The 24,759-nt window shown below is 41.5% G+C and overlaps 1 protein-coding gene across 3 annotated transcripts in view; it reads right to left on the reverse strand.

Annotated features, from left to right (window-relative positions):
• Positions 1 to 24,759, reverse strand: part of LOC149215132 (origin of replication complex subunit 4-like) — a 357,573-nt gene that overhangs the window by 312,000 nt on the left and 20,814 nt on the right. For 2 of the 3 annotated variants that reach the window (XM_089392537.1, XM_089392535.1), the window contains exon 2: positions 240 to 417. In XM_089392537.1, coding sequence (XP_089248663.1) covers positions 240 to 364 — 125 coding nt within the window. In that variant the 5' untranslated portion in view covers positions 365 to 417. Of the gene's footprint in view, positions 1 to 239; positions 455 to 24,759 lie in introns of all 3 variants that reach the window. The other variant, XM_089392536.1, reaches the window with a different exon arrangement.

Here is a 24,759-nt window from a genome sequence, read left to right on the forward strand (position 1 = left end):
AGTAGTCAATAGGAGTGGAAGACCAACAGATAACAAATAATAATCAGTGGAACAGGCAGAATGATTGTGACTAAATGGACAAGCAAATATATTAGCCCCCACAGATAAATAAAAGTTATAAGACAGGGACATCAACAGATAACATAAAGCACTCAAAGAAACTAATAGTACATGGAAACATAATACAAGAACAGAAACAGCATAATGCATATGCCTAAAAATGTCAATACCATAATTACCTGTAATTTTCTGCAGCATCAGGTAGTAGGAGCTGCAGTGAAGAGTTATCACAGAGCCTACGTCGGAGAAGTGTCACAGCATCTTCAATTGCTATTCTATCAAAAGGTACCTTCACGTGCTCCATTTGAAGTCTTACAGTTATTTGCAGCCCCCGGTAGTGTCTTTGGTTATACCGAGCTGAGCACCAACGAAGAAACCATCAATTTTATGTCAGCTGACAATAAAAAGAAGAGGAAGCATTCAAATGGATATCCAGTCTGAAAATCTGATACATGAAGTTATGACATTCTACTTATTATTTCTGAATTCAGACTTTACTATACAAAAAATAATTGTACAAAAGTTCGTTTCACATCAAGAAGTAAAAATAAAAAGCTGGCAATATGGTCAGAGATTTAAACTCGTTCACAGCATTGAACACAATCATTCAAACTATTAGTTCTGTCTATTTTATTAGATGGCACAAATCATTGAGTCGCTTAAATAAATATCCAGCACTTGTTTTATTAGACCGAAATTTTAACGCTTTAAAACTTACATACAGAAGCACTGAGAATAAAATTCACTCAGAACAACATAAACCAGGAAAACTTAAAGAACATCTTAGTGACAAAGCAGCACCAAATTATGTTCGCCTAGATATACAAGCAGACTGACTAGATACAAATAGAATGTGGCCCAGCCACAGGGAAGATTTCAAATTTTCAATATTAGTGAGATGAATAAGTATTTAGCACTTACTTTATTCGGTTGAAACTGCGATGCATGAAACTTATTGATACAGTGGCACTGATAGTGACAGTCATTGAAAAGAAAGGAAGAAAAAGCTCATGAGCAACACTGTAAAAATAAACTATTCCCAACCAACACAGAACATTCCAAATCCAGTGTTATCAAAGCAAGCAAACTATATAATAGAGAGAACCACATTTTCTGACATAGTGGTAGATATGTATCAGACGACTTAACTGTTGTGTGCAAGTAAACTGGTGTGTGATCCTCAAGCTTATTCAATAACTTTTTATGCAGAGAAATAAAATAGATAACCATGTTGATAAAAGTAGCTCAAGCAGGTACTTCTTGTTGATCTATGGTAGCTCGGGAGGTATTCCACACTAGCTTGGTGCCTTAGCTTGTGGAAAACAACAATCAGCCTTATAGATGCTTACCTAATTGGAGTAACTGATTATTAAACTCCTTCCTAAGTTTTAACTTAGGAAAAGTACATTTGATGCGTTATAACTTGAATTCAATTGTTGACTTATTGGGCCAAAGTCTAAGGTTATGGGGGTAAATAATTTAAGTGACCAAGATCTAATCTGAGCCATTGATCTCAAGAGTTTAGATGAGGGATGATCTCAGCCCTGCATCCCTTTGGAATGCTAGAGTTTGGATTAGGAGCTCTAGGGAGTTTGATATAAGTGATGTACACGAGATGAAGGCACGGCATTGAGAGAGAAAACGAATAAGGGCTTGAGAGAGCAGTTCAATTTGCTGAGAGAGTGCAACTTGTTGGTGGAAGATGAAGGGATTTGCAGAGAAAAGCATCAGGAGCCAAGCCAAGTGAAAAAAGTCCGAACAATTCAGCACAGAGGCAGGGCCACATGAGCAGAGATACAAGCATGTGAGTTGGGTGACGCAGACCATGTGTAGGGTGACACACACACTACGTAGTGCAAGATTTTCCCTGGGTTTGGTGAGGTCGTACAGCTTGCTATTTGCTGTGGGAATTTCTCCCTCTGGAGCATTATAATTCCTGTAAGAAAAATCCATACATTCCTCAGCCAATGAGAACAAATCCATAGTTGGTTTTCCCCTTTGTGTTAGAAAATTAGAAAGGCAGAAAGATTCTCTTATGTTGATAATTACTTGTGATCTTCTTGTATTCTTATTAATTTTATTTATATTCTTCTTTTATCTTCTTTTCATCAAGCAATCATCAAATCAAAACATGAAGATCAACAACACTAGATGTAGGCACTCAGCGAGGGCTAAAACCCCTTTCTAGGGGAAAACCCAGTCAAAGTCTTCCACTAATCAAATTGAGATAGACCAAGACCTCCTCCTCCACCAAATCAGTCTTCCAATACGATTCAGCAAACTTCAGTAGACTCTTCTAGTGTAGCAGCTACAGCCCAGCAATAATCCAGAATTTCGGCCCAGCTACTCCAGAATTCCAGCCCAGCTAAAGTAACGCAATTTCGGCCCTTCCAGCAACCCAACAACTTCGCACGTGTGAGACAGAGAGAGAAAAGTCAACTTCTTATGCTTGACAAAGACTCCCTTATCCTTCACTAGGATTTCCTTCCTCTTCCTTGAATTTCGCACCCTTTTCTGCCTCCAACAACTGCAAATCAAACTTGTTGATGATGTCTACCAAATGAGTCGAGTTGCTGCCCTTTTATAGTGGTTTCTGCCTCTCTAATTAGGCCGACTTGTCAAGGTTGAGGTCAACTTGGTGGAGGCCTAAATGACCTATTTTACATAAAAATAAATTTCTTTATTAATAGATGAACCCCAAGAAGGGTCTTTTACATGATGACAAGGACTAGGATTCCTAACATAAACCCTAGAAGCCTACAATGGAGGCTTTGACCTAAAAACCATTGACCCAAGCATGAAACCCATGCTTTAATAAGTCAATTTCTTTTATAACAATTTTTTTTCTTTCTTTTGACAAATACAATTATGAAGACAGACACTAGTTACATTTTTCAACACCTTGTGGGTGTGAAATTTCCACGAATGCAATAAACTAGAATTTAATCTTCTATCTAATGCAGATTATTTGTCTTCTGAATTATTATTTGGCAAATAACGAATAAATCACTCTTGCATTCTTCACAATTAAAAATGTTGAGGAATCTAAAACTGGAACTGAGAAAATATGCACACACACATGAAATTATAACGTTGTTGTTTTTGGACAAATGTCCTAGAGAAATCCCGAAGGGGAAACCAGTGCAGTAGATGAGGGTTTTATTATTATCTTTAGCAATTCAAGAGTACAACGATCTGCTTGCCTTTCGGGCAAAGCTCTGGCAATATCTACTGACAAAATAATCTGGAGACTCCCTGTCTCCTTCTGCAATCGATTGAACCCTCTCTCCCAACAACTTGCACTTCCAAGCTATTTGCACTACCTGGTTGGAAATGTGTACGAATACTAATAGAAAATTCGCACAACCCTGGAATCACCTTCTTGCAAATCATCCTACCTCCCCCTGCCTCTGAAACCCACTTGCTATGCCTCCGGGACGCTGATCTAGCAACTGGCAACTAAAACGCAACTCCTCTAGCAACTCGCACTATGTTAAAATAGCAACTAGCGCCAAACTCCATGTGGGTCATCTTATTAATGGCAGCTGATATTTTTCTTGGATCCCTCTCATCGAGAGGTGTAGGATTGATCTAAAGATCATCCGATTCTGATAAGTATTCATGGAGATATGAACTTATTTGTGTTATGGAACAATTCGTCAAGGTCGGCCAGCAACCAAATAAACCCCACTTGTGCTCAACCTTTTAGTATAAATAGAGGTGGCCTTCAAGTCATTTCTACACACTCACTTGGGATCTCTTCCTCTCTACTTGGCTTTGGGTTTTAGTAGGAGGAGAGATCCTAAGGGATAATGTTGCCCTAATGGAGAAAGGCTCTATGTTGCCCTAATGATGAAACCCTAGCGCAGTTAATCAAAGAAGGTTCTATTCAGTCCTAGGAGGAGACACCTCTACGCAGTCAAGAAGGGTTCTATGTTGTCTTAATGGAGATGAATTGCCCTAGCCGCAGTCAAATCTAGGAGCTCAAATCAGCTGTCAAGGAAGGGCTAATGCTGCCCTATACACAGTCTTAAAAGGAGGTAGATCTTGCCTTATCTTAGCCGCAGGTAAGGGAGAGTCTTAGCCGCAGGCAAGGGAGAGATTTGGCCGCAGTCAAAGGAGAGCTCTAGCAGCGTTAAGGTGGAGATAATCTGCAATCCAATAAAGGTGCCCTAACCACAGTCTAAGGAGGCCTAATGAGCAGCAAGAAACGCCCTAATCCACAGTCCAATCAAGGATACCTAGCCGTTGTTTTATCTACAATACGCAGCCCTTATCAACAGCACAAAGAGGCCTATCCCTATCTATGTTGTAGGTGACAGCATGTTAAATAAAACAGTTACAAGGCATGAGTTAAGGATTGGGAATTCATTGTCATAAAGAAGCAGCAGTGAAGTGTGCTCTCTAGGTTGTATGTTATCTCGTGAACACATGACAACATCTTCAGTCTGATGTATAGCATGTCAGATATATACATGTTGCAGTAAATGGAGGATAGTCTTGTGGAAGGCAGATCAGCCTTCCCTTAGAGGATAATTGCAGACAAATCAAGGCAAACATTGTGACTGTTAGTTGACTGCACTTTGGAGGAGTCTAGCTACTCTGCTAGGTTGTAAGCCATAGCAAGTAGCTAAGACTGGTGAGTGTAAATGATTGCAGCATATTGGATGCAGTGATGGATGCAGCATGATGAGTGCAGCATTGGGTGCAGATCAGTGATAAGAGCAGCTCAGTGATTGGGAGCAACATAGTGACAGGTGCAGCAGTATGAAGTGTACAGCATGGTCAGTAGGTCCAGCACTGTGATAATGGATGCTGCATGGTGCAGCACAATGAAGTGCAGCATGATGACGAGATGCAGATAGGTGAAGGAGTCACCTTGGAGAATCAGTTGAAGCAGCTTGTCTTCAACTGATCTCATGTATCATCTTCTTAGAGATGATCTATGCTCTTATCTAGATAAGTCAAAGTGTTGACATATGTTGTAAATGTACTCTCTCTCTCTCTCTCTGCTGAACTATTGAAGAACATATAAGTGATCAAGGGTTTCCCCACATTGGGGTTTGTCCCTGGCTAGCGCCACATCTTGTGTCCTCTTGTCTTGGCTTGTCTTCTGCAATTTATGTTTTATGTTCTATCTGCAGTTTACTTTAATGCTAATGTGATTGCTAATCTAGAAAAGATATTGAGCTAACTGTGAAAATTGAATTAAATTGCTCTAAGCATAGAACATAACTAAAATTAACATGGTATCGGAGCTGAGGTGAAGACAATGCCCAAGCAAGAGTGTTAAGTTATGGTATGTTCTATGCTTATAACAGTTTACTTCTTTTTCTTATTATATTCCACCGATTAGCAATCACATGTACATAAAGTAAAGTGTAGATAGAACATTAAACGATCGACAGAAAACAAGCCAAGACAAGAGACACAAGATGTGGCGGCTAGCCAGGGACAAACCCCACAATGTGTGGGGAAACCCTTTGATCAAATCTTCTTTTATCTTCAATAATTCAGCAGAGAGAAGTAGTACAATAAATCTTATTCATATCAGCAGTAGCAAACCCTAGATCAGCAGTGTTGACCACTACTGGTCAACTACCCATGCAGTACCCCCCCCCTTTCTCTTTGCAAGAAAGGGGCAGCACCTGATCAGCGTGTCCGTGCCATCCAGCAGTCATCAGCAGCTTGATCAATCTAATTGTAAACCCAGTCTGCATGTATGAATTGTAAATAATCTTAGCAGACATGAGTCGTGTATGTGTATTGCCTAGGTGGACCTAACTTTCTAGTGGTAATCTACGTCCCGGAAGGTTTTTCGTCTCACCGATCCATGGATCGAAAGAGTTTTCCTTCAAACCTGACCCCAAAGCCGGGATGGATTTTGTCATTAGAAATTTAGGAGAATCCTAGTGTGTTGATCTGCTAGATTATAGTTGTGTCGCAGAACTGGGTGATTTGTGAGGGTCTGTATTAAGTGGGTTTGTCCCCTTGAGATGTAAATTGTAAAAAGTCATCATGAAATGTGTCTTGAGGGTTGAAAATGTTTTAAATCCCCTCGTGAGTCCTAAGTCCTAGGTCCTAGGTGATGTTTCCAAAGGCTTAGTTCGATGATCCATTTAAAAAATGAAATAAAATAATAAAATAAATAAAAAAATTTAAAAATTTTAAAAATGAAATAAATAAAAAATAATAAAAAAATTTTAAATTTTAAATTTTAAAAAATAATAATATTTTAAGTGAATAAATCGACGGATGAGATCAAGAGATGTCTTGATCCTCATCAACGGTCGAGATCATTTCTACATGGATTATTCGAACTAGCCGTTGGGATCATTTCCTTTATATAGGGTCTTAGGTGGTCATTTCAGATCATTGGATCTGTGAGTCTGATACTGAAGAAGCTCTCTTGTAAATCTGTTTCTGGTTAATAAAAGAAGACTTTGGGGTCCATATCTTGCTGGTGTTACTCTCTTGAAATGCTAAAACATCATTGAAGGAAATTTTGTGGGCGTTCGGGGAAGTTCTCGGCTGAACCAGCCAACTCCCGCAAGCATTCTTTGCTGAGCCCAGTTCGATTTGATCCTGGGTCTATCATTCGGTTTTATTTTTCTGAATCTGCATGAGAGATTTTCTGAAGTTTTTCACAGTGACAATCTGAAATTTCTGTTCTTTAAATATTTTCCGTGCTTATTGCCAGATCTGGCTGTTAAGGGACCAAATCTGTAAATTAAATTAGCTGTTATAGGGTTTTTGTTTTATGCAGTTTTTATTAGGGTATAGGGTTTTTAGTTTAGTTTCTAGCATACTTCATTTTAGGTTCTCTTTTCTTTTGGCAGGTTACAGGTGCAGGTTCTGAAAAATATCTTGGGGTTTCCATGATGCAATCTCAGCAGGTTGTCCACACACAGATCCAACTCTCCCCGTGCCTCCTTATTGCACTCATTTCACTGTTTGCCCTTCACGTTATCCGCAGCAAGCTTTTTTGAAACTGCAAAGCCATAATCAAATCACCGCGGCCAGAAAATCCAAGATTTTATTTCTGCCCACTGCCATCGTGCATGCAATCCTTTCACAGCCGCTGCTATACGGGCTCCCTCATTTCATCACACAAAAATCTGATCCAAACACGCCTCTGTCGAGGGTACCCACAGACAAAGACGCTCAGCGTGAGAGGCTTCAAGCAAATAGCATAAAGTTCTGACATAGTAGGCACACTGAGAAAACGTCAGGCAAACAGCGGCTTCAGCGTGGGCAAAATTCATTGATTCACACACTGCATCGAGTATTACGTTTTGGTAACCCATTGATTCACATTTACGCACATCAGACAGTGTAATTTCGATCCACTGATAGCAAACGCGTGGTGAGCAGCTCATTTCTTGGGACAGACAACGGAACACCTGCAAACTGGTTCATACACGCCGCTACAGCATATCACGATTTGCTCATCGCCGTCAAGTGCGCTCAGGCCTAAATTTCGATGGGAATGTGTATGAGCAGGCTATGAAAATCATAAGGCAACCTGAAGGGGCGTACAGCGTAAATCCTTTGACGGCTTGAGCGAGTATCTTTGAGCTCGAATCGATCTGGGTCACGCCGGTTGGTCATTCTGCCTGCGATTTTGGGTCTCAACGTGAAGCCGCCTACGTTCTTGGGGTCTCATCGTAAGTCTCCTTGCGTTGTTGAGGTCATACCCACGCGTTTTCCTTTCAATCACCGCCGTAGAGCTCTTGACAAATTTTTTGTTTAATTTTTATGGACCGGGTAAGCACAGTTATGAGCATATTCTAAATGCACCTTTTTTTTTTCGATATAGTCGGTCTTTGTTAGAATTATTCGATTTAGGATTTATTACTTTTTGGTTATTAGGATACGATCAAGTGTTTGTAGTTTAGATTTGAGTTTCGGAGTTTTGTATAGTATATAGTTTAGGTTTGTACATTCAGTTTTTTTTTTTTTTTTTTTTTTTTAAATCAAGTAAAAAAAAAGGGGGAGGGTAGTGTTTAGTTTTAGTCGTTATTTGTTTTTAGTAAGGGTTTTGATTTTTGAGATCTTAGATTTTAATATTATTATCTTTTAGTTTAGTTTAGATTCTAGATTTAAGTTTGGTTCGTTTCCTTTTTTGGCTTTAACAAAAAAAAATAAGCCAATAAAAACAAAAAAAAAAATTAGCATAAGTTTAGATATTTTTTAGTTTTAAATTTTATTTAAAAAAAAAAAAAAAAATTGTCGGATTCAGTTTCGGGAACTATCATGTTATATCTTTCATGCTGAGATCTAAACTTTCAAGTCGAGATACGAGAAGCGATATCTGGTTAATGATTTATGACTCGTGGTGGTTTAAGGCTTTCATCTTTTCAAATTTTTCAGTTGCTGGATATCGTTTTGGTCATTTTAAGAGCATTGTGATTTAGCTGATGATAGATGATTGCTGTTCATGGTCCATATTTTTATATCATTTAACAAGTAATCGTTTTAACCACAATCTCTCAAGGCACTGGTCTGCTAACTAATCAAATCATTTTAGTGCTTATCTTAATCGTATCTCGTGTCTCCCAACCAACTGGTCGACAGTTGGCCTCATCATCTCACAGGGACTACCCCCCTTAGCCGCGGGAGACAGGCTTAAACGGAGGGATCGGGGATCAGAGTGACAGCCCCCGGTCTGAGGGTTGTCGTGTCAATCCGCGCGACAACAAGCAGCATCAGCATTAGCGGCTTCATTATCAAACTAGGGCAGACCATATCTCACAAACTGACCGTCGGATTGACTTCATTCCACCACCAAAAGTTTCGGCTTCCAGAGGAGGTTCAGATGAACCTACAGCGCAGTTCAGATGAGGAGATCTTCTAGGCCACGCAAGTCAATCTTTACTTCTGCAGTTGCAGCTTCAGTTTCAGCAGTTTCCGGCTTCAAACTAGGGCAGTCGATATCTTGCAAACCGTTCGTCGGATTGACTTCATTCCACCACCAAAAGTTGTGGCTTTCAAAGGAGGTTCAGATGAACCTACAACGCAGTTCAGATGAGGAGATCTTCTAGGCCACGCAAGTCAATCTTTACTTCTGCAGTTGCAGCTTCAGTTTCAGCAGTTTCCGGCTTCAAACTAGGGCAGGCGATATCTTGCAAACCATTCGTCGGATTGACTTCATTCCACCACCAAAAGTTGCGGCTTTCAAAGGAGGTTCAGATGAACCTACAGCGCAGTTCCAAAGAGGAGATCTTCTAGGCCACGCAAGTCAATCTTTACTTCTGCAGTTGCAGCTTCAGTTTCAGCAGTTTCCGGCTTCACATGTGTGTGAGAGAGAGACCCATTTCAGCGCAGTAGAGAAGAGACTCATATCTGCGCAGTAGAGAGAGAGAGATGTGATGAGATGAGTGAGTCCAAATGAGGAAAAGTCCTCTTATATTTATACACAACGTTGGTGGTTGAATAGATGCGACTGTTGGGCTTCTGAGCCTACATGAGTTGTAGGTCGGCTTGATAATAATTCCATAATCAAAATAAATTCATATCTCCATGAATACTTATCGGAATCGGATGATCTTTATATCAATCTTACACCTCTCGACGAGATGAATCTAATAAAAATATTATCAGCCATGAATAAGATGACCCACATGAAGTTTTGCCCTGGTTGCCAATTTTAACACTCCCTCTCAACCATGGAGAACTTCATCTGCAATCTGTCTATCAGTCGTTACTATTCATCCATCAAATGCACTGCCCTGTATAGCCTGACCCTTGCCCTGCTCTGCTCTATTCTGCCTGTTCTGCTTTGTCTTGTTCTGCCCTGCACTGATCTGTACTGTTTTGCTATGTTCTGCTCTGCTCTTGCATTGTTCTGTTCTGCTCTACTTTTGTCCAAATTATGAAGAAGAAGAAATGATAGAGGATGTATCATACTGACTCAAAGTCAGTCTCAGAGTATGTACCACTGGTCCCAGACCAGTCTCAACCAACCCAAAGTCAACGTCATAGTGAGTACAACTCCAATGGTCCCAGACCAATATCATCCTCCACTGACTCAAAGTCAGTCTCAGAGTATGTACCACTGATCCCAGACCAGTCTCAACCGACCCGAAGTCAGCGTCATAGTATGGTACAACTCCTACCACTGGTCCCAGACCAGTATCATTGATCCCAGATCAATGGAGGTCATCCTAGCGTAGGGAGTACGGTAGTTACAACGATGCGTCCATCGGTACTACTATGGTCCCTAACTTCATTTCCCTGCTCATTGATCAGATGAGAGGTACTTCCCATGAGTCCCAGACTGCATGGGTAGGATGCCTCGACAGGAGAACTAATCAATCCTGTCCTCACAGGAGAACACATCAATCCTGCTACAATTGCCATGGAGAACACATCAATCCAGGCCTCACAAGAGAACACATCAATCCTGCTACAATTGCCATGGAGAACACATCAATCCAGGGCTCACAGGAGAACACATCAATCCTGCTACAATCGCCGTGGAGAACACATCAATCCAGGCTGCCATGGAGAACACATCAATCCAGGCCTCACAGGAGAACTAATCATCCTGCTACACAGGAGAGCCAATCATCATGTTCCACAAGACAGCGAATCATCTTGTCCCACAAGAGAGCGAATCATCTTATTCCAGTGTGCACACCAGGGGAGGGTGAGTCACCCTGTGGTCATATGTTGCTCCAGTAGGAACCGCAAGCCCTCAGAGCTCCCAGAGCTCAATGTATGCAACATGCAGGACTCTTGTACAAAGGTTTCTTGCCGACTCCAAGTCGTTTGGGAAAATCACAGATTAGATCTTTCCTCGGGGCTTTGACAAGGTGTATCAACCTGTACATCATCTTAATGCGATGGAGCTTCCTTGCTCATCGACGTACCATATCCCAGATGATGTCTATCTACTGGAGCAATTGACGAATACGGGATTCCTCAATAATCGAATCCCACCTCTGGTTGTTACAGAGAATCACAGTGGTATCCAATGTAAATCCAAACAGCTCACTGAAGAGCTTTCGCAACCAGACTGCCTCACACGAGGTTATGCTAGCAACAATATATCCTGCTTCGGCGGTGCTCAAAGCCACCGACTTCTGCTTCCTGCTCATCCAGGATATCGAAGCAGATCCCAAGGTGAAACAGTACCCGAAAGTGCTCTTACAGTCCACCACACTGCCTGCCCAGTCAGCATCTGTGTATCCAAATAGTCTCACATCTCTGGCAATGTATCTTAACCCATAAGTGATAGTGCCACGAAGATATCTCAGCAGATTCTTGGCACCAATCCAGTGTATGTGGTGGGGTTCAACCATATGCTGGCTCAACGTGTTGACTGCAAAGCATATATCTGGACGGGAGTTCACTAAGAACATTAATGCTCCGACGAGTTGCTGATACTCGGTAGCATTTCGTAAAACAGGTCCAGCAGCACTACCGCTTAACTTCTTGAAGTCAAGCTCCATCGGAGTAGTTACAGGCTTGCAGTCCACCATTCTGAACCTTTCCAGTATTTTCACCACATATTTTCCTTGAGATGGAAAATTTCTCCTGGCTTTTGCCACACTTCAAGTCCTAGGAAGTAGTGCATCAGTCCTAGGTCTTTCATTTCAAATTCAGAGGCCAGCTCCCTCTTACATTTGTGAATGAGAGGGTCTGCACCTGTTAGAAAGAGGTCATCCACATACAACACCAGTATGAGAGGCTTGTCATCTTCAACCTTAAAGTAAAGGTTAGGATCGACTTCACTCCAAGTGAATCCCAGCTTCATCAAGTAGCTATCGATCCTCTCATACCATGCTCGGGGTGCTTGCTTCAACCCATAAAGAGCTTTCTTCAACCTGCATACATGAGATTTTCGATCATAAATCTCAAATCCTTCGGGTTGCTCCACGTAGACCTCTTCTTTGATCGAGCCATGCAAGAACGCAGTCTTGACATCCATCTGATGTAGGTTCCATCCTTGTGAAGCGGCAAGGGCTATGATCGAGCGGATGGTCGTATATCTGGCAACAAGTGCAAATATCTCATCATAGTCTATACCTTCCTTTTGGGAGAAACCTCGAGCAACAAAACGAGCCTTATACTTTTCCGTGCTTCCATCTGCTGCATGCTTTATCTTGTAAAGCCATTTGGAAGTAACAACAGTCTTGTCCTGGGGTCTGGGAACTACTTCCCAAACATCATTCTTTATGATAGACTCATATTCTTCGGTCATAGCATCCTTCCATACTTGATGCTTGACGGCATCTGAGAATGACGAAGGCTCATTTTGTATGATCGTTCTCATGATGGTCAGGTATCCTTGATACCTATTAGGTTTCTTACTTTCACGAAAGGTTCCTCGGGGTGCAGCATGTCCTTCAGCATCATCAAGTAACCCCTTAAGCCATGAAGGCCTCTTCCTAGAAGAGGAAGGCTCATATGGAGGAGGATCAATCAGATCCATGGGTTCTTCTACATCAGGCATTGATTCATCATCCTTTTCTTTCGGTTCCCTGGTGTCGGCTTCTTGAGAGCTCCTCAAAGTCGGAAGATTGATCACCTTGCTGAGAGCCATATCTTCGTCAAAGGTGACATCATGACTAATTATGACTTCCCTTTGACCGGCTACATAGATTCTATAGCCTTTAGTATTTTTACCCTAGCCCACGAAAATTCCCTTCTTTCCAGATGCTCCCAATTTATTTCTTTTCTCTTTCAGCACATGAAAGTATACAAGGCTTCCAAAAATTTTAAAATGAGAAACATCAGGTTTCTTACCGATGAATTTTTCTTCAGGAGTCTTGGAACCCAATGCTTGATGAGGGCATCGATTTTGTACATATACGACAGTGTTTGTAGTTTCAGCCCATAGAAACTTTGGAAGTCTTTGATCATGTAGCATGGCCCGGACAACTTCCATCATCGTGTGGTTCTTCCTTCCCACCACACCATTCTGCTCAGGAGTATGTGGTATAGTAGTCTCCCTCTTAATGCCAACCTCAGGTGTGCCTGAGTAAACCAATTGTAATATATCGAAGGTCTTGCTTTGGCTTGAGGGGAATGGTCCCCTTTTGAGCTTTCCTTCGGCACATCCCGGACATACACCTTCTTTCTCTACTTGGAATTCGGACATCCCTGTTACCATCTGTCTTACATCGGGTAGAGCTTTGTAATGAAGGTGGGTAAACCTCCGATGCCAAAGTTCGGACTGAAGAGATGTGTCATAAGACATGACACCTACTAGACTTCCATCGACCTGATATACTGAATCAAAACTAAACCCAAGTGTAAAGGCATATTTAACATTATTTTTCCATATACGTACCTTGTCATCGCTGAAGGTTACCTTGTAGCCTTTGTCTTCCGTTGCCGAGATGGACACTAGGTTCTTTTTGAGGTTAGGTGCATTTCATACATCCTGGAATTTCTAGCCTTCTTGAATGCTTGTCCTCTTCCTTGATTCCCAGCTCTCCTCTTACCTTTGCTGTTGAATTTGTCATTCCTTTGATTGCCATCAGAGGGATTTCGAGTTGCACCACTGCATACCGTACCATGCTTCTCTAATCATGATTATCATCATGTTGCCCATGTCCATGATTTTATCCATCATAATGCTGCTCAAACTAGTGTGCATCATCATCATGCTATCTATATGTCCATGATCTCATGTTGCCCTTTATGTCCATGATCTCATTCATCATGATGCTCATCACCTCATACATAGTGACTTGCAAATGTAACATCGTCATTTTCTTCTAGCCTTAGGTCCAGCCTTTCCTTTTGATTTAGTCCCGGAATTATTTCTTTTCTTTGCATGAGAAGAAAAAGCAGCAAGAGGACCTTTAGGCAAGGGCATTTCCTGCTCTTCTACCCTTGTTTGTTCTTGAATGCATCTAGCCATTAATTCCTCGAAACCCAGAATTACATTATAGTTCAAAAGAGTAGTCCTGAACACATACCATTCAAATGACAATCCTTCAAGAGTTGTGAGTGCCATTTCTCTGTCAGTAATAGTTTCCCCAATAGATAGGAGAACGTTCTTGATCTCGGTGATTCTTAAGAAATATGCTTGCATACTTTCATCTTTACCCTTCTTGATTTCCCTCATCTTATTTCTAAGAAACAAAACTTTATCTGCATCATTAACTTTAAATAAACTCACCAGTCTATCGTAGATTTCCTTGGAGGTGTCCAGTTCAGAGATGTAGGCCACCAAGTGCTTGTCGATAGAGTCCCAGATGATCTTCTATTGTTTTGACTTCTCCATTTTTTCATTTGTTCCAGGCAGCAGCGGATGCATTTGATGGAGGCTCAACAATATTGCCTCTCACATGATCCAACACTCCTTGATTCTCAAGGGTTAGATCGATAGACATCTTCCATCCGTGATAGTCAGCTTTCTCACGGAGCTTGTCTTCAGCAGGAAAGAGTGTTGAGGACCCCATAGTTCTTTTAGGATAGCCTTGCCAATATTCTCTTCGATGATTGCTCTTGCTCTTGCTCGGGCTTTGTCTTCACCTCAGCTCTGATACCATGTTAAGTTATTGTATGTTCTATGCTTATAACAGTTTACTTCTTTTTCTTATTATATTCCACCAATTAGCAATCACATGTACATAAAGTAAAGTGCAGATAGAACATTAAACGATCGACAGAAAACAAGCCAAGACAAGAGACACAAGATGTGGCGGCTAGCCAGGGACAAACCCCACAATGTGTGGGGAAACCCTTTGATCAAATCTTCTTTTATCTTCAATAATTCAGCAGAGAGAAATAGTACAATAAATCTTATTCATATCAGCAGTAGCAAACCCTAGATCAGCAGCATCAGCATTAGCGGCTTCATTATCAAACTAGGGCAGACCATAGCTCACAAACCGACCGTCGAATTAACTTCATTCCACCGCCAAAAGTTTCGGCTTCCAGAGGAGGTTCAGATGAACCTACAGCGCAGTTCAGATGAGGAGATCTTCTAGGCCACGCAAGTCAATCTTTACTTCTGCAGTTGCAGCTTCAGTTTCAGCAGTTTCCAGCTTCAAACTAGGGCAGTCGATATCTTGCAAACTGTTCGTCGGATTGACTTCATTCCACCACCAAAAGTTGTGGCTTTCAAAGGAGGTTCAGATGAACCTACAGCGCAGTTCAGATGAGGAGATCTTCTAGGCCATGCAAGTCAATCTTTACTTCTGCAGTTGCAGCTTCAGTTTCAGCAGTTTCCGGCTTCAAACTAGGGCAGTCGATATCTTGCAAACCGTTCGTCGGATTGACTTCATTCCACCACCAAAAGTTGCGGCTTTCAAAGGAGGTTCAGATGAACCTACAGCGCAGTTCCAAAGAGGAGATCTTCTAGGCCACGCAAGTCAATCTTTACTTCTGCAGTTGCAGCTTCAGTTTCAACAGTTTCCGGCTTCACATGTGTGAGAGAGAGAGACCCATTTCAGCGCAGTAGAGAAGAGACTCATATCTGCGCAGTAGAGAGAGAGAGAGATGTGATGAGATGAGTGAGTCCAAATGAGGAAAAGTCCTCTTATATTTATACACAACGTTGGTGGGTGAATAGATGCGACTGTTGGGCTTCTGAGCCTACATGAGTTGTAGGTCGGCTTGATAATAATTCCATAATCAAAATAAATTCATATCTCCATGAATACTTATCGGAATCGGATGATCTTTATATCAATCTTACACCTCTCGACGAGAGAAATCTAATAAAAATATTATCAGCCATGAATAAGATGACCCACATGAAGTTTTGCCCTGGTTGCCAATTTTAACAAAGAGTGAAAGAGCAATCACCAAAGACAATTGGGAAAGGACAAAAGGATCAATGGATTCCTCATCCCTCTTCAAATTCACCAAGGGTGAAATTGAAGCAAAGAACATTATCAAAATGCGCAACGAAAGCTTATGATGGCCTACCTAAAGATCACTTCATTGGGAAGTCCAGATCTAAGGGTGGAAAGAAAGGCAGATGACTTGTTCAACCATTATGCGAAGGAGTGTCCGAATGGCAAGGACACATCACTTGATGATGATAACAATCATTCCAAGGACATCTTCAATGATCAGAGGAATGACAAGTAATACAGGTCATCAAGGAAATGGCCGACTCTTCAGAGAAAGCATGGACCCCAAGTATGAAGAATCAAATGTTGTTTATGATACGATAAAGAAGCGTTATCTTGTATTGGCCCTCTCCTTTAGATTCATTGGGAATCTAGCTTATTGATTGTAGTGCTTCAAGGCACCTCATCAGATAGAAGGGTGCTCTCTCGAATTTAGTAGAGATGGAAAGAATCGTGGGATTATACTTAGAGCTGATGCCACCTATTCCGAAAAGAGTGTTGGGAATGTTACCCCTCAATTGAATGAAGGTAACTCGATTCATTTACAAGAATCTCTTTTATGTACCTGATCGCAAGAAAAACCTGGTGTCCATTTTGGCAATGGAAGTCAAAGGTTTCAGGGTGGCATTCATCGATGGAAAGGTATGTGTTTGAAAACAGAATTTTCAAAAGATGCTTTTACTCATGGGTTCAGTGTTGGCAATTTGTATCAAGTTGCAGGAAGTCCATTGGGGACCATGTCAGTTGACACATAGCACCGGAGGTCTGTGAGTCAGATGATGACAGGGATGCCTAAATTCAAAAGGAGCATGAAGGTACATGTCTAAGATGTACTGAAGGGAAAATATTACAAGGGGGCCATTCCACTCATGTAGCAGGTCCACAGGTTTGGAACAACCCGAGGGGTTTGAAATTCAAGATCAGGAATCTCATGTGTGCGAGAGGAAGAAAGCGCTCTATGGCTTGAAGCAAAACATCCCGGGTTTGATATGAGAGGATTGATAGCTGTCAGATGAAGCTGAAATTCACTAAGAGTGAGCCTATCCAAACCATTGTTTAAAGGTTGTGGATGATAGACCTCTCATATCGGCACCTTCTGAGGACGACCTATTTCTGACAGGTGCAAACCCTCTCACTTGCAGAAGTAAGAGGGAGTTGGATTCCAGATGTGGAATGGTAAACTGCAAGCCAGTGACTACCTCGAGGATCTTAACTTTCAGAAGTTATATGGTGGTGATGACGGACCAAATTTGGGAAATGCCTCTGAGTTTCATAAACTCATTTGCATTGATGTTCTTGGTGAACTTCCATCCAGATATATGTTTTGCAGTTAGCATGGTGAGCTCATATTTGGTTGAGCCTCACTGGATTGGTACCAAGAATCTTCTAAGATATCTTCGGGGTACTCTCATGGATTGAAATACACTGCCAGAAATATGAAACTGCATGATTATTCGAATATTGACTGGGCAGGGAATGTGGAGGATCACTAGAGCACTTCTCAGTGTTGGTTCTCTTTGGGTTCTGCTTTGATATCATGGATGAGCAGGGAGCAGAAGTCGGTTGCTATAAGCACCGCCGAGACCGAATACATAGCTACGAGTATGATCTCGTATGAAGTTGCCTGGTTGTGGAAGCTCTTCAGTGAGCTGTTTGTACACATGATGAATACCACCGTGATCCTCTGTGACAACCAAAGGGGGGGGGATTTGATTGTTGAGGAATCCCTTATTCGATGATTGCTCTAGTAGGTAGACATCAGATACTACCTTATCTGGGATATGGTACGTCGATGAGCAAGGAGGCTCCATTGCATTAAGACTGATGTACATGTCACAGACATTTTGTCATAGCCCCAGGGAAAGGTCAAATCTGTGACTTTCCGGAATGACTTGGAGTCGTTGAGAGACCTTCCTATAAGGGTCCTGCATGTTGCATGCATTGAGCTCTGGGAGCTCTGGGGATCTTGGGGTACTTATTGGAGCAACACACGACCATAGGGCGACTCACCCTCCCCTAATGGTGCACTGTGTACAAGGTGAATGGATCAGCCTTCCCCTGTGATTCCCCGAGGCGACTTAGGGACAGGATGATTAGTTCTCCTATCGAGACATCCTACCCATTCAATCTGGGACTCATGGGAAGTACCTCTCATCTGATCAATGAGTAGGGAAATGGGGTTAGGGACCATAGTAATACTATCGATGGACGTATCGTTGTATCTACCGTACTCCCTATGCTAGGATGACCTCCATTGATCTAGGATCAATGAAACTGACTTCGAGTCAGTAAGAGTGGTATGACACACTCTCTTCATATGGAACTGACTTCGGGTCAGTAAGAGTGGTATGACACACTCTCTTCATATGGAACTGACAATCAATTCTACTTCTTCATGGTTCAGCAGATCTCAGCAGAGCAGTGCAAGACACTAATGGCAAAGATAGTACAGTCAGACATATGGATCAGCGGATGGACTTCTCCCTAGTTGAGAGGGAGTGTTGAAATTGGCAACTAGGGCCAAACTCCATGTGGGTCATCTTATTAATGGCAGCTGATATTTTTCTTGGATCCCTCTCATCGAGAAGTGTAGGATTGATCTAAAGATCATCCAATTCCGATAAGTATTCATGGAGATATGAACTTATTTGTGTTAGGGGACAATTCGTCAAAGTCGGCCAGCAACCAAATAAACCCCACTTGTGCTCAACGTTATAATATAAATAGAGGTGGCCTTCAAGTCATTTCTACACACACACTTGGGATCTCTTCCTCTCTACTTGTCTTTGGGTTTTAGTACAAGGAGAGATCCTAAGGGATAACGTTGCCCAAATGGAGAAAGGCTCTACACTACCCTAACATCGTTAATCAAAGAAGGCTCTACACAATCCTAGGAGGAGACACCTCTATGCAGTCAAGAAGGGTTCTACATTGTCTTAATGGAGATGAGATGCCCTAGCCGCAATCAAATCTAGGAGCTCAAATCAGCTGTCAAGGAAGGGCTAATCAATGTTGCACGAAGCGGGGGTGAAGCGAAAGCGTTTTTTGGAAGCGAGGGCGCGGAAGCGTCATTTTCCAAAAATCTAGGAAGCGAAGCGTCTGCTATATATATATATATATATATATATTTGCATTTATACTCAAAACAAACATCCCAAATAGCAAATTAATTGTAAAAGACATGAAAACATGCATATTTTTGCATAAATCAAGATAGGTATAACATCCATTGTACATTAATGATTAATTATTCGAGCATCAACCATTTAGATGCATCAACCATCTAGAATCTAGATTCTTCTCTTCTTGTCTAGCCTTTGCCTCTACCTCGATTGTCTAGGGATATTAGTCAACATTGCCCAATTTTGATCAAGCTACCTAATTCAAGACTTAAAAGATGGTAGAAAAAGCTTAACATGCTTGATCGATGATTTTGACTTGATTGAAAGGTAATTTTTTGCTAAGGGCGTGCTGCGTGACAAAGGAGTTCAACAATTAACACCACCAACACTAGGGTACATATAGGGCTTGGTGCTCTTGATTAAATGCTAATCGCATACCTTCATACTTGATATAATCTAATGAAATGCCACAATCCCATTGATCCTGAATTCCTGAAAACTGTTAAGTCTGCTGAATTTTGAATAGGATATGAAATTCTATTTTCTCCATATGAAGTGCAATGAGGCTGAAACCACTCTCAAACATCCTGAGTCATTTCATGGTAATGTTAAAAATTTAAGTAAAAGGATGAAAATGAAAAATAAATTTAAGAATTTAACATTACCATGAGGGAACATCTGCTATTATATTTTTTTTTGCCTTCATTCGTCACCCTAACCCAAGGTGGACCCACCCCCAACAAGCAAACTCACCTAAAATGAAAAAAAAAATGATTTTCTAAACGCTTTTCCGAAAGCGTACGCTTCCGACGCCCGAAGCGTCATACGAAGCGCGCTTCGGCACTTCGGAAGCAGCGCTTCCGTACCACGCTTCCGAATTTCCAAGAAGCGGCAAAAAATTCGGAAGCGGTGCTTCCGAATTTCCGAAGCGCGCTTCCGGCCAAGCTTCCTAGGCGCGCTTCAGGGGTTGGAACCGTGGGGGGGAGGCGCTTCGTGCAACATTGGGGCTAATGTTGCCCTATACACAATCCTAAAAGGAGGTAGATCTTGCCTTATCTTAGCCGCAGGTAAGGGAGAGTCTTACCCTATTAATTTTAGGTATGTTCTATGCTAGAGCAATTTATTTCAATTTTCACAGTTAGCTCAATATCTTTTCCAGATTAGCAATCACATCAGCATTAAAGTAAACTTCAGACAGAACATAAATATAAATTGCAGAAGACAAGCCAAGACAAGAGGACACAGGATGTGGTGCTAGCCAAGGACAAACCCCACAATGTGGGGAAACCCTTGATCAATTCTTCTTTTATGTTCTTCAAAGTTCAGCAAAGAAAGTAAGAGAGATAGTACATTTACAATAGAAGTCAACATTTTGACTTTTGATATCTGCAGAGATCAGTTGAAGACATATTGCTTCAACTGATTCTCTAAGGTGACTCCTTCACCTATCATAGTGATGCCTCTCGTCCATTTGTTGCACATAACCGTGTGATATCATGTTGTACCGTCACAGTGTTGAGCCTTGATGACTGAGCTGCTCTCATCATCATGCTGCTCATTATTTATCATGCCCACTGTGCTACATCTTCCATGGTCTCATTCATCATCATGTTGTCCATGCCCATGATCTCATTCATCATCACGTTGCCCATGCCCATTCTATCTAATGCAAATTATTTGTCTTCTAATGCAGATTATTTGTCTTCTGAATTATTATTTGGCAAATAACGATTAAATCACTCTTTCATTCTTCACAATTAAAAACGTTGAGGAATATAAAACTGGAACTGAGAAAATATGCACACACACATGAAATTATAACGTTGTTGTTTATGGACAAATGTCCCTAGAGAAATCCCGAAGGGGAAACCAGTGCATTAGATGAGGGTTTTATTATTATCTTTAGCAATTCAAAAGTACAACGATCTGCTTGCCTTTCTGGCAAAGCTCTGGCAGTATCTACTGACAAAATAATCTGGAGACTCCCTGTCTCCTTCTGCAATCGATTGAACCCTCTCCCAGCAACTTGCACTTCCAAGCTATTTGCACTACCTGGTTGGAAATGTGTACGAACGCTAATAGAAAATTCGCACAACCTTGGAATCACCTTTCTGCAAGTCATCCTACCTCCCCCTGCCTCTGAAACCCACTCACTCTGCCTCCGGGACACTGATCTAGCAACTGGAAACTAAAACGCAGCTCCTCTAGCAACTCGCACTATGTTAAAATTGGCAACTAGCGTCAAACTCCATGTGGGTCATCTTATTAATGGCAGCTGATATTTTTCTTGGATCCCTCTCATCGAGAGGTGTAGGATTGATCTAAAGATCATCCGATTCCGATAAGTATTCATGGAGATATGAACTTATTTGTGTTATGGGACAATTCGTCAAGGTCGGCCAGCAACCAAATAAACCCCACTTGTGCTCAACCTTTTAGTATAAATAGAGGTGGCCTTCAAGTCATTTCTACACACTCACTTGGGATCTCTTCCTCTCTACTTGGCTTTGGGTTTTAGCAGGAGAAGAGATCCTAAGGGGTAATGTTGCCCTAATGGAGAAAGGCTCTATGTTGCCCTAATGACGAAGCCCTAGCACAGTTAATCAAAGAAGGTTCTATTCAGTCCTAGGAGGAGACACCTCTACGCAGTCAAGAAGGATTCTACGTTGTCTTAATGGAGATGAATTGCCCTAGCCACAGTCAAATCTAGGAGCTCAAATCAGCTGTCAAGGAAGGGCTAATGCTGCCCTATACGCAGTCTTAAAGGAGGTAGATCTTGCCTTATCTTAGCCACAGGTAAGGGAGAGTCTTAGCCTGTTAATTTTAGGTATGTTCTATGCTAGAGCAATTTATTTCAATTTTCACAGTTAGCTCAATATCTTTTCTAGATTAGCGATCACATCAGCATTAAAGTAAACTGCAGATAGAACATAAATATAAATCGCAGAAGACAAGCCAAGACAAGAGGACACATAATGTGGCGCTAGCCAAGGACAAACCCCACAATGTGGGGAAACCCTTTATGAATTCTTCTTTTATGTTCTTCAAAGTTCAGCAGAGAAAGTGAGAGAGATAGTACATTTACAATAGAAGTCAACATTTTGACTTTTGATATCTGCAGAGATTAGTTGAAGACATATTGCTTCAACTGATTCTCTAAGGTGACTCCTTCACCTATCATAGTGCTACCTCTCGTCCATTTGCTGCACATAACCGTGTGATATCATGTTGTACCATCACAGTGTTGAGCCTTGATGACTAAGCTGCTCTCTAGGTTGTATGTTATCTAGTGAACACATGAAGTCTGCAGTGAAGTCTGAAGGACAAACCCCACAATGTGGGGAAACCCTTGATCAATTCTTCTTTTATGTTCTTCAAAGTTCAGCAAAGAAAGTAAGAGAGATAGTACATTTACAATAGAAGTCAACATTTTGACTTTTGATATCTGCAGAGATCAGTTGAAGACATATTGCTTCAACTGATTCTCTAAGGTGACTCCTTCACCTATCATAGTGATGCCTCTCGTCCATTTGTTGCACATAACCGTGTGATATCATGTTGTACCGTCACAGTGTTGAGCCTTGATGACTGAGCTGCTCTCATCATCATGCTGCTCATTATTTATCATGCCCACTGTGCTACATCTTCCATGGTCTCATTCATCATCATGTTGTCCATGCCCATGATCTCATTCATCATCACGTTGCCCATGCCCATTCTATCTAATGCAGATTATTTGTCTTCTAATGCAGATTATTTGTCTTCTGAATTATTATTTGGCAAATAACGATTAAATCACTCTTTCATTCTTCACAATTAAAAACGTTGAGGAATATAAAACTGGAACTGAGAAAATATGCACACACACATGAAATTATAACGTTGTTGTTTATGGACAAATGTCCCTAGAGAAATCCGAAGGGGAAACCAGTGCATTAGATGAGGGTTTTATTATTATCTTTAGCAATTCAAGAGTACAACGATCTGCTTGCCTTTCTGGCAAAGCTCTGGCAGTATCTACTGACAAAATAATCTGGAGACTCCCTGTCTCCTTCTGCAATCGATTGAACCCTCTCCCAGCAACTTGCACTTCCAAGCTATTTGCACTACCTGGTTGGAAATGTGTACGAACGCTAATAGAAAATTCGCACAACCTTGGAATCACCTTTCTGCAAGTCATCCTACCTCCCCCTGCCTCTGAAACCCACTCGCTCTGCCTCCGGGACACTGATCTAGCAACTGGAAACTAAAACGCAGCTCCTCTAGCAACTCGCACTATGTTAAAATTGGCAACTAGCGTCAAACTCCATGTGGGTCATCTTATTAATGGCAGCTGATATTTTTCTTGGATCCCTCTCATCGAGAGGTGTAGGATTGATCTAAAGATCATCCGATTCCGATAAGTATTCATGGAGATATGAACTTATTTGTGTTATGGGACAATTCGTCAAGGTCGGCCAGCAACCAAATAAACCCCACTTGTGCTCAACCTTTTAGTATAAATAGAGGTGGCCTTCAAGTCATTTCTACACACGCACTTGGGATCTCTTCCTCTCTACTTGGCTTTGGGTTTTAGCAGGAGAAGAGATCCTAAGGGGTAATGTTGCCCTAATGGAGAAAGGCTCTATGTTGCCCTAATGACGAAGCCCTAGCACAGTTAATCAAAGAAGGTTCTATTCAGTCCTAGGAGGAGACACCTCTACGCAGTCAAGAAGGATTCTACGTTGTCTTAATGGAGATGAATTGCCCTAGCCACAGTCAAATCTAGGAGCTCAAATCAGCTGTCAAGGAAGGGCTAATGCTGCCCTATACGCAGTCTTAAAGGAGGTAGATCTTGCCTTATCTTAGCCACAGGTAAGGGAGAGTCTTAGCCTGTTAATTTTAGGTATGTTCTATGCTAGAGCAATTTATTTCAATTTTCACAGTTAGCTCAATATCTTTTCTAGATTAGCGATCACATCAGCATTAAAGTAAACTGCAGATAGAACATAAATATAAATCGCAGAAGACAAGCCAAGACAAGAGGACACATAATGTGGCGCTAGCCAAGGACAAACCCCACAATGTGGGGAAACCCTTTATGAATTCTTCTTTTATGTTCTTCAAAGTTCAACAGAGAAAGTGAGAGAGATAGTACATTTACAATAGAAGTCAACATTTTGACTTTTGATATCTGCAGAGATTAGTTGAAGACATATTGCTTCAACTGATTCTCTAAGGTGACTCCTTCACCTATCATAGTGCTACCTCTCGTCCATTTGCTGCACATAACCGTGTGATATCATGTTGTACCATCACAGTGTTGAGCCTTGATGACTAAGCTGCTCTCTAGGTTGTATGTTATCTAGTGAACACATGAAGTCTGCAGTGAAGTCTGCAGTGAAGTCTGCTCTCTAGGTTGTATGTTATCTAGTGAACACATGACAACGACATCTTCAGTTTGATGTATGGCATGTCAGATATATACATGATGTAGTAAAATGAGGACAATCTTGTGGAAGGCAGATACAGCCTTCCCTTAGAGGACAATTGCAGACAAATCAAGGCAGACATTGTGACTGTTAATTGATTGCATTTTGGAGGCGTCTAGCTGCTCTGCTAGGCTGTAAGCCATAGCAAGCAGCTAAGACTAGTGAGTGTAAATAATTACAGCATATTGGATGCAGTATGATGAGTGCAACATTGGGTGCAGATCAATGATGAGAGCAGCTCAGTGATTGGGAGCAGCATAGTGACAGGTGCAACAATATGAAGTG

The sequence above is a fragment of the Pinus tabuliformis genome, chromosome 1_1 (genome assembly GCF_031772625.1).
Source record: "Pinus tabuliformis cultivar Carrire ecotype Pingquan chromosome 1_1, CPIR1, whole genome shotgun sequence".
Taxonomy (NCBI): Eukaryota; Viridiplantae; Streptophyta; class Pinopsida; order Pinales; family Pinaceae; genus Pinus; species Pinus tabuliformis.